General features: G+C 31.6%; 3 protein-coding genes and 1 non-coding gene across 4 annotated transcripts; 2 read left to right on the top strand and 2 right to left on the bottom strand.

Annotated features, from left to right (window-relative positions):
- Positions 1–3349: 3349 nt before the first annotated feature.
- LOC149888147 (uncharacterized) lies at positions 3350–4506 on the top strand. The gene has a single exon (XM_090086669.1). It carries the CDS (start codon positions 3350–3352, stop codon positions 4130–4132), a length of 783 nt encoding a protein of 260 aa, XP_089942795.1. The 3' UTR covers positions 4133–4506.
- A 7497-nt stretch (positions 4507–12003) lies between these two features.
- LOC149888146 (uncharacterized) lies at positions 12004–13636 on the top strand. Its single transcript, XM_090087417.1, has one exon. It carries the CDS (start codon positions 12042–12044, stop codon positions 13287–13289), a length of 1248 nt encoding a protein of 415 aa, XP_089943543.1. The 5' UTR covers positions 12004–12041; the 3' UTR covers positions 13290–13636.
- Positions 13637–13641: 5 nt separating this feature from the next.
- LOC149888145 (uncharacterized) lies at positions 13642–16707 on the bottom strand. The gene is made up of 3 exons (XM_090087416.1): positions 15197–16707; positions 14988–15125; positions 13642–13884 (listed from the first exon to the last, which is right to left on the bottom strand). Exons 1-3 carry the CDS (start codon positions 16646–16648, stop codon positions 13720–13722), a joined length of 1755 nt encoding a protein of 584 aa, XP_089943542.1. The 5' UTR covers positions 16649–16707; the 3' UTR covers positions 13642–13719.
- Positions 16708–17179: 472 nt separating this feature from the next.
- Positions 17180–17252, bottom strand: Trnav-uac (transfer RNA valine (anticodon UAC)). The gene has a single exon. It is a non-coding gene; the product is annotated as a tRNA-Val (tRNA).
- Between the last annotated feature and the right edge of the window lie 718 nt (positions 17253–17970).

The raw sequence follows: 17970 nt of genomic DNA, 5'->3' as shown, positions 1-17970 counted from the left end.
TGTTGCATCCCTGCAAAGAATTGACGTAAAAAGCTCCTCCCAATGGTGAAAAAAGCAAATCAGTGGCAAGTCCTGTTTGATCCACTCCAACTCCGTCAGTCACTTCTACATAATTCCCTACATTGATTTCTCCATCTGTAAAGATTCGAATGAAAACTTGGCCTGGAATATTCGTGCCAGAGGTGCTGTATAAAGCCAGCCACAATCTTCTCAGCACTCCGGATTTTCCAGAAAACGCAAACACAGGAGAAGTGGTTAACGCTGCTACTGTCTGAGACTTAAGCCCTAAACTGGTAAAACTGGATCCTGGAACAACACTGGTCAAACTCGATTTTTGCAACAACAAGTCCACATAATTTTTTGTCGCTCCATCTTGTGAGTTGCTTGGATCAAGCACGTTGATCAATTTGTGCGAATTCAAATCCAAGTCTGCAGCTCCAATCACCGTTCCTCCACCCGAAGCATGCGTGTCTACGTAATTTTTTGTAGCCGAATCTGAGGCTGATGTAGGTTCAGCTAAATTAGTTAATTTGTGCGACGTCATGTTAATGTCGGTGTATGAAATAGTGTTGTAAGAGACTTTGGTGTCTACATACCCTTTTGTCGCTGCGTCTTTTAAATTGGTAGGATCGCTCACATTAATCAACTTGTGAGAGTTCATGTCGATGATTCCAGTGATGGTGCTAGACCCGTCTGTTTTAACACACTGACTCGAGCTGACGTCGACGTAATTTTTGGTGGCAGCGTCATGAAGATTAGTCGGCTCATTCAAATTAATGGCTTTGTGAAAATTTAAATCCAAGTCTGCAGTGCCCACCTTTCCTCCACCTGAAGCATGCGTGTCTACGTAATTTTTTGTAGCTGCATCGTGTGCGTTGGTGGGTTCACCCAAATTGATGATTTTATGAGAGTTGTAATCCAAATCTGCAGTGATGGTGCTGTTTCCATCTGTTCTGACATAGAGATCACCTGTTATAGCTGTTGCTGAATAAGGATCATAAAAATACCTCCCTAATTCTGTTCTTCCAAATTTGTCAATCATTTTTTAATGAGGAAAAATTTTTTTCACCAAAGTGTGTTAACAACGCTTTGAAAGTCCTCCCCTTCCTGTAATTTTTTCAAGACGTAAAGGCACAAATGACCACAATAAGACGTATCGCCAAACTGAACTCTTTCACTGTTATAATAAACTGGACTTTTCAAGTAGTCGACCAGCTCAACAAGAAGAGGCTGAGCGTAAGAATCAAAACTGTATTTCTTATCACCGTCTTTATACCAGCATACCCAATGAAATCCATCTGTGCTTGAATCTCCCGTATTCACAATTCCACATTCTTTTTTTCTTAGCTTTTTTGGTAACTCATCCCTCACAAAAACACCTCTAAAGTTTTTAATTTTAAGCTTTTTCACAGCATCTATTAATTGAAAGTTGGTCAGAGGCTTGTTCGGTAGTACAATTCCTTCAACGTTGATCATTTTAAAATTTAGAAAAATTTTAAAAAAATTCGAAGAATTTCTTGGATCTAAAAAATCTTACATTTCATCCTGTTCTATTTCATCTTCTTTCACCTCTAAATTCAAGTCTTCACACATCATGAGGCTATGAGGTAAAGATGCATTTTTTACGATGACGGCTTCGGACAGTTTAACTTGAATAGACACAATCGAAGGACCAATATACACCCCATCAATTCTAAGTCCTCCAATAGCATAACATCGTTGATTGATAAAATCATGTCCAGAAGATCTGACCAAATTTTTATTACTACGTTACCCTTTAATTCCATTTTTTATATCAAGATTTGTTTTCTTTCTATAAAATGTAGTTGTCATGAGTAATTCGTCTTTCTCATTTTTCTTTATAAACGTCTTTGCATAAAAGACTGGCGCTGCTTCAGGATGCTCAGCTTTATATTTTAAAATACTCAATTCGTTTGAATTAATTTGCTTTTTTCTTCCTCCCTTTTTAAGTTTGGCTGACAATTTATCCACTTCGCCTCTAATAAACAAAGTAATTTTTTCCATTGTAGCAATAAACTTTTCTTCTTGTTCAGTTTTACCCTTTTTAGCATCAAAGCAAACGAATGGCATGGAATAACCAGTCAATTTTTGTGTCGCTGGTTCTTTATTCTCGCATACACCATACGAAAATAATATAGGCGTTCGTATTACAAGAGGACCATCTCCAGTTGGATAAGAATATTTTACTGGCACTTTTTGATAGACAACTGGTTTGGTCGCCGCGTAAATTTCTCCAACTGATAATTTGCTCTCATCAAAATTTTCAATTGTAATAAAATTCATTTCTTTTATATATGCAAGATTTTTATTTAACTCAAAATAAAAATTTTTTTCATTGTATTATTATCCTAAACCTTTGACTAAGGAATTAACTTTATCATCATTTGAATTATTTCACTCATTTTACGGTAGCAAAACTTCAAGTTATTCTTGGTTGTTCTCAATTTCATATTTTCTCTATCCCAACGATATTCATCTTGTACTTCTAAATAATCATCAGCCAATTTTTCTACTAAATAATCCATCTTTTTAAGAATATCATTCATATCATCTAAATTCTCTGCTTCATACATACTACAACGTAATTCATTCAACAACAATTGATACCTAGACATGAACATATACAAATCATTATCTCTCATGCGCTTATACATTGCAATTTCAGACACATTTATTAATTCAATCATCTTATTCATTTCTTTTTCTATATGCAAGATTTTATTTAACTCAAAATCAATTTTTTTTCTTTTCATACTTTTTAGGATACTTTGAATTTTTAGATCCGTTTGCAGATACACCCAATCCGAATTTAGCTTTGGCTTTGATGATGGGTTCGATGATTTTTCGCTCGCTTATTTCTCTCTGAGTAGGATTTTGTATAGAATCCATTTCTTCAAGCATCATTCGATCTGCTAAATTTCTGTTTTGTTTGTCGTTAAAATACTTGTAAGCTAAATCGTGGTGATATGCAGCATTGTCCACTCTATCCACCGGTTTGCTCCACTCTTGATACATGTCTGTGGAAGTGAGTCTTTTATCCAAATTGGTGCCAGGTCCTGCAAAGTTCATACCTGGAACGTGTATTTCTCCTGGAAACTTTGCCCATGGAAGCTTTATTTTTTTTGAAAAATTGTTGATCGATTCCACCAAGTCTCCTCCGCTAAGCGCATTCGCAGAAACAAATTTGTTCTTTTTTATCCCGCAGATGGTGCAAGTCCCTTTAAGCATATTTCTATTGCTTTTGCTTACTGCATGGCGTAAGTTGCTCGTTTCTGTTATTTTTTTACATTTAACGCAATACATTTTTTTATATTCAACATAATAAAAAATGGAAGTGATTGATTTGTCATGGAATGTAAATAAAAGCAAAAGGAAAAACAACAAACTTTTGCCTAAAAGTATACGCGGAATCATTATTGGAAAATCAGGTTGTGGCAAAACAACACTGCTACTCAATTTACTTTTAAGACCTGGATGGCTAGACTATAATCATTTGCAAGTGTTTGGCAAATCCCTTTTTCAGCCTGAATATAAAATATTAAAAAACTCGTTCGAGAAGAAATTGCCTAAAGAGGTTATTCTTGATTTGTTTAACATTCAAAGCAAAATTGAACAATTAAACGTAAGTCCTGAATGTGTCATTGATGAAATTTCAAAAAAATGGAATAACACAGAGGATATGGAATGTCAATTTTTCGAAACGGCTGATGATGTGCCAGAACCAGAAGATCTTGATTCATCCAAAAACAATTTAATGATCTTTGACGATTTACAATTGACCAAACAAAACAAATGTGAAAAATATTACATCCGAGGAAGACACTCTAACGTCGACTGCTTTTACCTCGCTCAAAATTATTTCATGCTCCCTAGGCAAACCATTCGAGAAAACGCTAATTTTATCTGCCTGTTTCCTCAAGACTCGAAAAACATTAACCACATTTACCAAGATCATGTATCCAGCGATATGAAAATAGAAGAGTTTAAAAAGTTTTGTAAATATTGTTGGTCTCAACCTCACGGATTTGCAGTCATTGATTTATCCTCGAAAAAAGACAATGGAAAATATCGAAGCGGATTTGACAATTTTTATTTTCCCAACTCTATATAAAAAGATGAGCGGATTTTATCTCCTTGCAAAAGCAAAAAAAGAAACTCCAACCATAAGAAACAGTGTCATCCAAACCGAGTTTGATAATCCTATCGAATTCGAACCTAATAAAAAGTATGAAATGGCTCTTGTTGGCTTTGACACTATTCACAGTTACACCAATATCAATTCGACAAATAATGTTTTCAGATACAGTCCCAACGCCGGTTCAAACAGCTACACCATTTACATCGAAGAAGGAGCGTATGAAATTAGCGAGATTAATGATTATCTTCAGAAGGAAATGCAAAAACAAGTTGGAAACTTGTATAGAGCGGATGGTGTTGTTATCGGTGCAAACCTAACCACTTTAAGATCTACGCTGAAATTTGGAAAACCTGGAACTACAACAAAATATTGGGTGGATTTCAACGTGAATAACAGTTTAGCCCCTGTTCTCGGATTTAATAAAGCAGAATATACCTATGTAGAGAAAAAAGAAGATCCGACAGATCCAAATAAAGTCACAAGTTATATTGACTATTACGAGTCTGAAGCACTTTCGAGAATAGACGATGTAACCATCATCAGAATCACAAACGATGTTATTGGATCATCTTATTATAACGGAAAAAGAACATCTGACATTTACTCTTTTCATCCTGACACTCCTCCAGGCTACAAAATTAGCGAAAAACCTTTCCACTTGATATACCTGCCTATCATGGTTGGCAGAATTTCAAGAATGGAAACAAGAATTACAGATCAATGCGGTAACTTGATCGACTTTAGAGGTGAAGACATTATCCTTAGATTTCACGTTAGAGAAAGAATAACCTCTGTGCTCCAAGACCTTTTTACGAGCAGCGCAGTTCAGCGATAATTTTTTTTCTTTCATTTTAAAAAATGAGTTACCAAAAAGTAAAAATTAACATCTCGCAAAGTCAATCTGACAAAATAAAAAAAGCGATGCAAGAAAAGACTGATGTCAATATAAGACTATCTCATTCAGATCTAGAAGGTGAACATATTCTCGCTATCACTCGTGCGCAATTGAACAAAATTACAAAAGCGTATGAAGCTGGAAAAGGAGTCACACTCAAACTGAGCAAAAAGCAATTATCATTCAACTCAACCATTGAAGGTGGATTCATCGGAGCTCTTCTACCTTTATTAGGTATGTTAGGTAGTACTCTTGCAACAAGAGTAGTTCCTGCTCTAGCCACCGGATTGCTAGCAGGTGTAGGCTCTTCTGCTGGCTCTGCTATGGTTGACAAAATTGCAGGAAGAGGCGTCGTTTACTTGAAAAAGAATGGAAATGGAATGAAAATGACTGCTGCGGGATCAGGAGTCTTTTTAAGACCTTGGGTAAAACCTACTATTGGTGAAGGACTCTTTGTTAAAAATGGAAAAGGCTATCAATCTATTGGATCCGGATTATTGCTCGGACCTAACTCACCCTTTAATAGTATACCCTTTTTAGGTGCTATTCTATGAAAATGTAAATTTTATATATATTGCTGATATATAAAATTATTCTTTACTTGTATCTAAATTTGCTTTCATATTACTAACAATTTTTTCATTATAATGGTGATAAATTCTTTTTGCTGAGAAAGCATTCGATAACCCTTTAACCTTTGTTTTTTTCATTTCAATACGATTATATGTATCAATAATAATTTTTAATCTTCTTAAAACTTCTTCTAATGGTATCGTTTTAATCATTTCTATAAACGATATTTTAACACACTTTGGAAGCTTTCGAACGTTTTTTTCGAATTTAATATATCGACTAGATTTCTCAGTAGAACATTTCACTTCTTCACCACTAAGCATATTAATAAGATCATCTTTATATATCGCATCCATTTTTATATAAAAGAAATTTATTTAACTCAAAATTAAAAATTTTTTTTCATCTGTATATCTTACAAGACGTTACATTTATGAGCTATGATAAACTCTTTCCTATAGAATAAATTATAAAAAAAATGAGCATTGTCTAATTAAACACGAAAATTATGGAAAAGTTTGACAAGGATAACATCGACGATATAGAGCACTTAAAATCCATATTTCTTCTTTTGGAAAACAAACACGACCTGTCGGAGGAAGCTCTAAAACATCTGATGGAGACCAAAGACGAATTGGATAAACGCAAGACTGAAAAAATAACGTTTATCGCCAAGACAAACCACATCATCCAGCGATATCAAGACATCTTGCAGACGCAACTTTCGTATGAAGACCGTGCTAAATTTGACGAAGAAAAAAACCAGCTTCAACGTCAGTATTTTACCATGGCAGAAGAAACGCTTTCTCAACGACAGTGGACCGATATTAAAATTGCCCAAAAACTTGTCTCGCATACCAAGTGTAAATTTTGCATCAACGACGATCCGAGTCAGTTTGAAATGGACGACAGCAACAAAAAATTCTGTCTCTTGTGCTCGGGACAGCAAGAAATGTTAGAAACGACTGTTCCGTATAAAGACAACGACCGATCCAATTCGGTGAACAAATACACTTATTCGCGTATCATCCACTTTCAAGAATGCATCAAACAATATCAGGGTAAACAAAAATGCAAGATTCCCGAAGAAGTCTTTGAAAAATTGGAGAAAAAATTCAAGGCGCTGAACTTGTTGATCGATTCGGAAAACACCAATGTGAAATATTCTCGCATCACCAAAGAACACATTTTAATATTTCTAAAACAACTCAACTACACGAATCAGTATGAAAACGCCAACTACATCTATTACGTGCTCGTCGGTAAGCGAGACGATATAGAATACCTCGAAGAACAGCTGATCAAAGATTTCAAGGATTTGTCTTTCTTATACGATCTGGTGTACGGAAAAGACAAGCCGAAAGAATTAAAAAGAAAAAGTTTCATGAACGCTCAGTACATCTTGTTTCAGCTGCTTCAAAATAGAAGTCACCCGTGTCGTCTGGAAGATTTTTCAGTTTTAAAAACCATCGACAAGAAAAGATTTTACGATGACATTTGCTCCCATCTGTTTGCGAAACTCGGATGGAATTTTAAGCCAACCTTTTAATTATAAAACCGTGCTTTACATTTATGGACTATAATCAACTCTTTGGTCTAGAATAAATTACGAAAAATATACAATTTTATACTTCTTTGCAGGTTCCGGCATGATATTAACAATGAGATGGAAATCTAATAACATTTTTTACATTTTTAAAAACACAACACCATCTTGAATTCCTTAAGTATGGAAAAGTATCAATGAGCCAGAATCGGCATTGTGTAGTAGTAAGTTATCCTTTTAAATTTTAATTCATGCAATTTTGTGATAAAGTAAATTTGTTAGTCCGCCTCTTCTAAACTATAAAAATAGTCAATTGCTTTTTTCAAGTCGAGTTTTCTTTCCGTAAGGAGCCTCTTCTTAATATTAGGATATCGCTAACCACATTCCTATATATCTCTTAAAGTCTGATTTAAAAAATCATTAAACTCGTAGTGTTCCTTCAGTTTCAGTAAATATTCCATATGCTCTGACTAAGTTTCTCTCTCTCTTTTAGACATCTTTAGTGAAATTTGTATCGTTCGCTAATAAAATATGGGTGTAAGATTAAGATCTTTTAAACTCTTTTGTAAATTCTTTTACCTCTTGGATGATTTGATTGGAGCCATTCATCTTTGAAGTAAACAGTGCGTCTTTGTACCGTTAAAATGGTGAGGAATAGAGAAAACTTTTTGTGCTTATATTTATTTTTAATTGGCAATAGAACACTGTTATATTTGTTCAAAGCATTCATTCCAATTATTGCTTTTTATACCAAATTGTTCGATTGTACCAAATGTATTAAAGGCCATGTTGTCATTCTCTAGTGATTATTTCGTACAATATTATTGTCATTTACTGTTAGCTCTTGTTATCGTTTTTAACTTCTACAATTATATCTTTGGTTTTTTCTTCGTCGTCACTTGTTATGTAAGTATTAATTCCCCTCAAAATTTTTTTGGTTTTTCACATACTTCTGCTATTTCTTCATTTCATTGTTTCCCCATTTGCCTACCACTTTCATCTTCATCTGTATGAAAAAGTATGGAGTCAATAAAGAAATTTTAAACTATGGTTTAACTTCACTGCATTACTGGTTAAGATTATTTTGAGTGTCTCTCCCATATTTCATTTAAATTTGAGCTTAAAAAATGGAGAGTCACAAAACCGTTAAAATTAAAGTACTTAAACAAACTTCTATCAAAAAAATTTTTTGAGGTGTTTAGTAAAATGGTTGATCAACCGAGAGCTTGAGGAGCAGAACAAGTGCAAAAAGAAACGTGTGTCAAAAAGTCACTTCAAATCCACGGCTATTAAGCAAAGTGATAGGCATTCATGAAATCTGAATTCAGTTAAACAAATTTCTGATAATTATCGACTGTCAATAGCCATTAAATCCAAATTTTTTAGACATTCTTTATAAACAAACTTAAAGTCTTTACTCGAAGAATTACCTGTAAAAAGTTCACAAGGTGCTTGCTTATGTTGAAAAAAAAAATCGTTCTTCTCTTCCTGTGGGTTGTATGGAAAAAGAAACATCATTCATGGGAACGCCCATAACTTATATATAGAGGATTCTTTATTCTGAACAGTAAATATGCTAAATTTTGATCAGTAGATTCAGGAATTTTTAAAAGGTCTGTGGACCATTTCATTACAAGAATTCTGTGGACCATTTCATTACAAGAAATGGTCTGTGGACCATTTCATTACAAGAAATGTGAAAGATGTTTTAGAGAACCATGACTCAGAAGTTGAAACAAAAGTACTTAATGAACTTAAAGAAAAAAATCCATAGTCTGTACGGGAGTTCAAAAAACATCTGCGAACAGATTGAAAAGGAACGTTTGAGAAAATCTTAAGATGTTTTGATGGAGTTTTAAAAAAGATTTTCGAAATATTTTGAAAAAGTCTTATTGTTTTTTTTTTAGGAAAAAGTTTTTTGGAGATTTTGAGAGATTTTTCTGATCACAGTATTCAAGAGAAGTTTTTGAGAAATTTTTCTGATTGGAGGATTCTAGAGAAGAGAATTTGAGGAGATTTTCCTTTTTAAGAGAATTTTGTGAGAAAAATTTTTGGAGATTTTAAAGAGATCTTATGAGACAAATTTATGAGAAGATCAATAAGAGAACTTTTTGAAGAAGTTTTTAAAAAAAAAGATTTTTTTGGAAAAAGAGAAAAAGAAGATTTAAAGGTGAGTACAATTCATATAGGCTACGAATCCAAAAGTGGTAAGAAAAAATTACTTGAGTGACTTTAATTAGGAGTTATTATCTTTATTAATGTATTATTGTTTGTATAAGTTAATATTAAAGGAATATATTCATGATACAGATAGTTGAGAATATTTGTTAAGTAAAATAAGTAAGAAAAGAAAAGCCAGTGTTAAGTACTATTATTTTGTATTTATTTCGATTTATTATTATTATTATTATTATTATTATTATTATTATTATTATTATTATTATTATTATTATTATTATTATTATTATTATTATTATTATTATTATTATTATTATTATTATTATTATTATTATTATTATTATTATTATTATTATTATTATTATCATTACTATTCATTTCAGAGATCTTCGTTATTAGTTTCTGCTTTATTACTTTTATATTGTAAATAATTATTTAACTGTTCTCTTATCTATCTAACAGCTACTTCATCTCTTTAATTCTGAGACTTTAAGTACTAAAATAATAGGGAAATTCATTTAGCAACTTTCTGAGCCTCCTAAACTCTTGTGGGCTTTTTTTTTTTTTTTTTTTGTATCTTCTTTTAACTGAATTACAGGGTTGAAAAGTGATGACATAAATGATGAAAAAGAAAATGCAAGTTCTAAACATTTTTTATAAGCAGAATGGTTAAATTTACTATTTTGACCTTTCTGCTTATGAAAAATATAAGATGGGTCTAAGGTTTTATAAAGTAACGCTTGTTTTACACCAAGCCTCCAACATAAACTTTTAAACAATTTCGGTGTAATAAAAGGAAAAACAGAAAAATTAAATTTGGCAAATCTAGAATACGTCTGATGTTTTTGAAACACTTTCTTATATTTTTTGGAAGACCTAAGCGAAGTGACGAAAGACCTAAGCGACCTGACGAAAATTGACAGCTCATGACACTTTTTTTAAGAAAAATAATAATCCTTCCGGGACGAATTTGCAGCAAAAAATCAGTGACCAAGATTTTGTGTTCTTCCGCGACAAATAAAATACTTTTCTTCGTTCTTTTTACAGCTGTACTATGACTTTTTATGAACCTGGATTTTCTTGGTTCTTTTTCTTTGTCTTGCTTACTTTTGAGATTTAGGGAAAACCTTGGTTCACAAAGACTTTTAGATTGCAGAAGGAATATTTGTGTTGACTAAAGGAGAATAATAATGAGGAATACCTGAAAAAGGAAAAACGGAGAAAGAAGCCAAAGCTTGAATTTTTGAAGAAAAACATTATAGAATATAAATCTAAGTTGCAAAAAGAAAGAAATTTGAAAAGGAAAAAGGTTATTAAATTCATTTTGATTGAAAACATAAGACTATTGAAAAAACCTGCCTTATCTTTTCGATTTTTCGTGCATCAATCACACGCAGTCCATGAATAAAATCAAGTCCTTATATGTCTTTCCGTCATTTTCATATTATCCTTAAGATACTACATTGATATTGCTTTATGGCGAGGCAAATCACTTTACCACATGATATAACTGGTGGAACTAGTTAACGAAAAGTTTGCAGGAAAAATTTGTTCTGAAGTTGTAATTGAAAATGCTAAACAGTATTTCAGAGCAATTGATCGACTGTGTGATATTACAGTGATGTACCGAGAAGCAGAAGATACCGAATCTCTAGATTTAACTGACAGTATATACACCAGTGGAACTCTAAAGGTTCACCGAGTTAGAAGATATGCTCCCAGATTAATTGACTTAAATAGTACAGTAAATAAAACATCAGATATTCTTAAATTATTCACTTGGGATCAAAAAAATAAAGAAGTTGATGATGATAATAATCGTTAAAAAAATTTATGATATCTAAAACTTTTGTTTAAAAAACAAGAAATTTAGAATTTCTCTTAGGTAAACATTTTGTCTATTCGTGGCATTGGAACCTCTTCTTTAGTTTTGAATTGAGTTTTATTGTTTTGCATCTGTTTTAAATATTAACCAAGAATAATTCTTTTATTTCAACCTAAAGTTCTCGCGCTTGTTTGAAAAAGAGGCTAGGAGTTGTAACTGTACGCGATTTAAAATTAGAGTCCAAATGTAAGATTGGAATCCAAACTTAAGTATGCCTGCCGGATTGTAGCAATATTCAAATTGAAAAATATATGCAATATTTTCTAAATATATATTCAATCTTTTTCAAATATATTCAATCTTTTTCAAATATATATTCAATCTTTTTCAAATATGTTCAATCTTTTTCAAATATATATTCAATCTTTTTCAAATATATTCAATCTTTTTCAAATATATTCAATCTTTTTCAAATATATTCAATCTTTTTCAAATATATTCAATCTTTTTCAAATATATTCAATATTCCTGGGATAAAGCAATTTACGCGCGTAAATAGAAGGATAATAACTACAATTAATGGCAAACAAAAAATTAAACACAAACAAAAACAATGGCGACCGAAATCATTGAAAAAGACATGGGTGCTGATCTATATAAAAATTTAATATTTTTTCTAGATGAAGTTGAATCTTTTATTGGAAAAACCACTTGTGGTGATTATTTGCCGTTATTATTACAGCATATTGATTTAATCGATCAACTTATTCCAGTATTGAACAGTTTTAATGAAGAGTTTATTGGTGATTTAAACAACAAAGAAAGAATAGAAAGTATATTATATGTATTTTTGGAGATTCGGAAAATGCTTTCCCTTTATTATCATGAAAAATCTTCAAAATACTGCAGTATCAATATTAATGTGTTATATAGTAAAACCCCTGGAAGGCTAAAGTACGAAATTCCAAAAAATGTTCTAAAAGAATTTAAGTGTTTGGGTTTTTCTTGGAATGTTGCATTGAAGGTTTTAGGTGTTTCACGTTGGACAGTTCATCGCAGAGTAAATGAACTTAATTTAAACAAAACAGGTCGTTTTAGCAACATCAATGACCACGAAATAGACAGAATTATAGCTGAATACATATCTCGTCACGGTGTAGCAACAGGGGAACCATTATTATCTGGTTATTTTAGATCAAAAGGTTACCATATACAAAGAAGAAGAATCCGCTCTAGTTTAAACAGAGTGGATCATAGGAATACTGCATTGCGATGGGGAGCATTGGTTAGAAGGCGATCTTATTATGTACCATGGCCAAATTCTTTATGGCATATAGATGGACATCACTCTCTAATTCGTTGGAAATTCGTAATACATGGGTGCATTGATGGTAAATCAAGGAAAGTAATGTTTTTGGAAGCCAATACAAATAATTTAGCAGAAACGGTGTTAAATCTTTTTTTAAATGCGACAAGCGAGTTTTCAACGCCTTCAAGAATAAGAGTAGACTTTGGGGTAGAAAATGTTCTTATATGTGATGAAATGATTGCAAGAAGAGGTCATGGCAGAGGGAGTTTTTTAGCTGGATCTTCCACAAGAAATCGAAGAATAGAGAGGTTATGGAGAGATGTGTTTCGATGCGTCGTGCTACCTTTTTATTACACTTTTTATGCTATGGAACAGAGCGGCATTTTAGATATTGAAAATCCAATTCACATGTTCACACTGCATATAGTTTATTTAGAAAGAATAAATCTTTCCTTGAAAGAGTTTAAACTTATGTACAACAACCATCGTTTATCTACAGAAGAAAATTGGACTCCCAATCAAATATGGACTATGGGAATGATAAATATTGACAATCCTATGTCAAGAGATGAAACTGAAAATGATATAAATGATTTTAATATCTATGGAGTAGATGTTGACGGCCCTTTATCTCACGATTTAAACAATGTTGTTGTTAACTCAGTTAGTATTCCGAATAGAATTGATATTGAAGCATTCGTCAGAAATTCAATAGATATGTCTAAAGAATCCACTGAAATGGCAATCGACATTTACATAGAAGCCTTAGCACTTGTGGTGGAAAAATTTGAATCTTATTTATAATTTCAGATGAATTTAACTTCTTGTTCTATTTTATTTTGTATTAGCTGCTTGTTAATGTGTACAGAATAGTTTCTACTGAATAGAATCCTTTGTATCTATACTCTCGAGTCCAGAATACAAGTGGGGTGGGAATAAACGGCACAGTTGTTTATTAAGGACTCGAGAGTACTATATTTTTTTACTTCCATGTAATTCGTTTTGAGCCTATATTCAAATCAAGCAATATATTCATTTGCTACTAAATGGAAATTATCCATAATAGGGTTACTTTTTAAATTTTTGCATTCGTTCTAGACGGTCTCTTATTATTTTTAGAGGGTAAACCAGAGACTTGGAAAAAAAAAGATTAGCGTTTCTCTCAAATATTATATATTACTTGGTAAGACTTCATATATGAACATGTAAAAATATCATCAAACATATTGCAAAATCATATTGTTCCAAAAAAGTTATTAGTAAATGCCATGTCATAAACATCAAAAAGGTCGTTATTAGCTGGAAGCTTGCATAACAGCGAGCCACGCGGCAAAACTAAACAATTAGAGCAAGTATGTGCAGTTGGTATATACATATATGCTTCATGTGTCTTCTGATCCTATAAATGAACAAAAATAAAAATATTATTATAACTTGCAACACTTAAGAATGTCTAGTTTTATTATTTTTATTTAAAAAAACAATTTTTTATGAAAATAACCTTCAAATATTTTTTGAAAAATTACATCATAAATCCAAGCATGGAGTTTTTTTACACACATTTTTGCATATTTATTAAAAAAATTTCAAGATCTTGCAAATTATTCTTGTTTATGTTTTTAGCTTATTATAGAAATCACACTAATTAAAGTAAACTGGGGTGGTTTTGTCCCACTTTGCACCTAAATTATCCTAGGTACAATAGCTGGTGGCCAATTAAAAATTGGCCACAATTGGTCTACAATTAAATTGGATACAATTAAAAAAAAGCTCACTGTACCTATGGCCAATTTTTTTCAAACCCCTCTATATGGCGGAACTTTTTTATTTAAGTCAATATACTTATATCAATAGAAAGTAATTGGTATATTTATTTGATCATATCAGTTTTACAATTTTTAGACAAGTGCGGAGCATTAAACTTTGACGTTGAAAATACGTGGCCCTAGGTACACGAACTTCCCCTACACTTTAAAAATTCCAGGGCTTTTCCAGGATTTTTGAGAAAAAAAAAGAAAAATCCCAGGACTTTCTAGGATACTAGTCCCGGACATTGCAGGACTGTGGGAATACTGTTATGGTAGAGAATATAAACATTTTAAAACAAAATATATATTGTGAAACAAAGTCATGCAGAAACATGCAGGGCCAAAGTTGCCCTTTTTTACGTTTTTTAATTTTGCAAGTTTTGTATTATGAAGAAATCTAAAAACCATAAACTATGAAGAACCATCCAAACCACTTCATAGTGACACTTAAAAACCATTATAGAAAAGTTAAAGCAACATTTTTACAATTAAATGCCCTTCCTGATGTTAACATGAATCAGGTTGTACTACTATAAAAATAATATTTTAATAATATACATCTTTCAAATTATAATTTAGTTTCCGATAACAAACTAAATTTGAATGAAATAAATTATTCCGATATTTATTTTGAGTATGAGCAAAATCTTTCAGTTAAATACTACTATTTTATTAAATATAATAGATCTTTTACTTTTTCATCAGCTTCAATAGTAGGAATAAATTCAACAGACGGTTGCAATGCAAACCCAAGTAGAGGCTCTTCTGAAGCTCCAGTGACGAAAGAAAGAATATTTGCCAATGAAACACACTCTCTTCTACCACTGGCAACCTAAATAATATATTATGTGTAACATCTAAAACATCACAGTGATCACTGTTTTACATTTTAAAAAAACTTACCTCTCTGACATATTTCACAAACATAGAATAAATCTCTTTTTCTTTAACTAAAGCTGTCGACCCTTCCGATGAAAATTTTGGCTTCAATAATTTTAAAAGCATTTTTGCTGTGAATTGTACTTTTGAAGGTCTTAATAATTCAAGTAATTGTGGAAACTCTTTGAAAAACCTTATCAAATTAAACTTGTTTAAACCTTTTTGTATATTAGATATACAAATATCTGCTGTATTTTCGGTGATCTTAATAATGATGCTGTCTGGTAAATATGTTGGTAGCTGCCCTCCTTGAAAGAGTACAATACCAATTAACAAACCTACAAAGTAATATTCCTCAGCAAAGAGTTCTCTCAAACCACTATCAAATAATCTCTCTTTAATCATTCTATTGCATTCTCGTATCCACTCTCTCCTTGGACCACCATAATCCTTAGCTAGTTCTCCCATAAAGTCAACTTCAAATGTAATTAAAAAATTTTCAACGGATTCTAATTCAGCAAATATTGACATTAAAATATTTTGTCGATCGATACAAATAAAGTTTGTCTCAGAATCTTTATCCGTGTTTTCATCAATGTTTTCTACATCTTGAACTCTGCCCTTGATCATTGTTTTTTGAAGAAACCTTAAAATTTCTATTGGATCCTGAAGATTATTTTCTTTAATTTCCTTAATTTTTTGGTTTTCAAAATCAATTTCAATATATATATTTTTATCAACTGAACCTTTTGCTACAAATGAAGCTGATGTAAGTTCTTTTATTTCCTGTATATCAACTTCATTAACATCTTCTTGATCTGTTAGTTGTGAACTTTTTGATACAAATGAAGCTGATGGAATTTCAATAACTTCCGTTGGAATGATCATTTGATGATCATTGCATCGTTCTTTTAGCTGTAAATATAAAAGCCCTTGTCCAGCTAGTTTTTTTACAACATCATATGAGTAATCAATATTTGAGCATTTATTTAATTTTGATATTTTTTTTCGTGATACTTTAACAAAATCGAATTCATCTGAACCCAGCAAAGGAAATTTTTCATGCAACGACTCCTTTATTTTCTCTCTTATTATTTGTTCACTATCGAATTCATTGATAATCAAAATTCCATTTGCAATTACAGAATCCCATTTTAGGAATTGTTCTTCATCATTTTCTGTAGATGAAATTAGTGCAAATTCTAATGTTTTTGTCATTTTCTTTGCTTTATTTTGATTGGCTATTTGGTTGCCTATATTGCTACTGTATGGTGCTGACGACCTTAATCTATCGTTTCTATTAAGGCGCCTAAAAATACCCGATGAACCACTTTCATTGAGCATTCCTCTAGCTCTTTGTAATGTGGAGGTTATTGTGAGTTCCGATTGTGGCCTGCTGATATTTGTGCTTTGATTTGTGCGAAGAAGAATAGAAGCTTCCTCTAACAAAGATGCAACTTTGCTATAACTATCCATATCGGTATAAGTATAACTGCTTTTTATAACTACACGCTTTTTCTAAAAATATTATTGAAGTATTTTTAAATGTTGACAATGTTTTGTTCAACCAAAAGCCGATTGGCCGCGTTCTCCCCAGGAATATTGAATATATATTTGAAAAAGATTGAATATATTTGAAAAAGATTGAATATATTTGAAAAAGATTGAATATATTTGAAAAAGATTGAATATATTTGAAAAAGATTGAATATATTTGAAAAAGATTGAATATATTTGAAAAAGATTGAATATATTTGAAAAAGATTGAATATATTTCGAAAAAGATTGAATATATATTTGAAAAAGATTGAACATATTTGAAAAAGATTGAATATATATTTGAAAAAGATTGAATATATTTGAAAAAGATTGAATATATATTTAGAAAATATTGCATATATTTTTCAATTTGAATATTGCTACAATCCGGCAGGCATACTTAAGTTAATTGCTGATTGATTTTATTAAGGTTTGAATTTTCATTCGCGTAAAAAATATGAAATACAATAGTTCTGCCCGGGCTCGAACCGGGGACCTTTCGCGTGTAAAGCGAACGTGATAACCACTACACTACAGAACTGTTTTGTGAAAAGCATAAATCTAAATATTTATTTTTATATAAACTTTTTTTTTTTTTTTCATAAATGAGCAATTTTCTAAAATTATAAAATTACTTTAAATATCTTGTATTAACATTTTCGGAATTATGTACCAATACTAAACTAATATCTAATTTTCATATCAAATCAATTACCTTAAGCTCTGTTATTTTCATGTTGCCTGCTGGAGGATAAAAAACTCTCCAAATATATTTTGCTAATATGTTTGGTAAGTTATTCGAAAAATGTAAGTATAATATTGGATTGTGAACGTCTGATGTTTTCCGAATTTTTAAAAGCCGGTAATATTAACTCTGGCCGCTGATGATTCAATAGCACTTTGTCAATCTCGATGAAGGAACGGTTCATCGAATTTGTTTAATGTCAAGAGGCTCTTAACAAATCCTCTACGGAGTTATAAAGAGTCTCATGACATTAAATAGTTTTGGTAACCCTAACTTTTCTAGCTAAGAAAGAATCATAACACTCTATTTCACTCAATCCTGACAATACCACTGAAAAAGTCTTTCATAATAACATAGATACTTCGAATCAAGTTAAAGAAAAAGTAAATTGGTAACGGAAAGTTTTTTGCAGTGAGAAATACATCTTTTCCATTATTTTTTACCGGGATCAAACAAATGGAACTTTTGCGTTCGACTAGTTCATTTTCTTTTTACCTTTAAGACGTGATAACCC

Source organism: Hydra viridissima, unplaced genomic scaffold (assembly GCF_058129835.1).
Source record: "Hydra viridissima isolate aposymbiotic clone 2 unplaced genomic scaffold, HvirCarnegie_v1 scaffold_5, whole genome shotgun sequence".
Taxonomy (NCBI): Eukaryota; Metazoa; Cnidaria; class Hydrozoa; order Anthoathecata; family Hydridae; genus Hydra; species Hydra viridissima.
This window is presented reverse-complemented; position numbering and strand designations above follow the sequence as displayed.

Bases quoted from the DNA above. Each gene is read 5' to 3' on its own strand.
- LOC149888147 (XM_090086669.1), top strand. From the start codon at position 3,350: ATGGAAGTGATTGATTTGTCATGGAATGTAAATAAAAGCAAAAGGAAA.
- LOC149888146 (XM_090087417.1), top strand. From the start codon at position 12,042: ATGCTTTCCCTTTATTATCATGAAAAATCTTCAAAATACTGCAGTATC.
- LOC149888145 (XM_090087416.1), bottom strand. From the start codon at position 16,648: ATGGATAGTTATAGCAAAGTTGCATCTTTGTTAGAGGAAGCTTCTATT. The intron at 15,126-15,196 runs GTAAGTTTTTTT...TATATTATTTAG, and splicing joins TTGTGAAATATGTCAGAGAG to GTTGCCAGTGGTAGAAGAGA. The intron at 13,885-14,987 runs GTAAAAGATCTA...GTTCATTTATAG, and splicing joins CTATTGAAGCTGATGAAAAA to GATCAGAAGACACATGAAGC.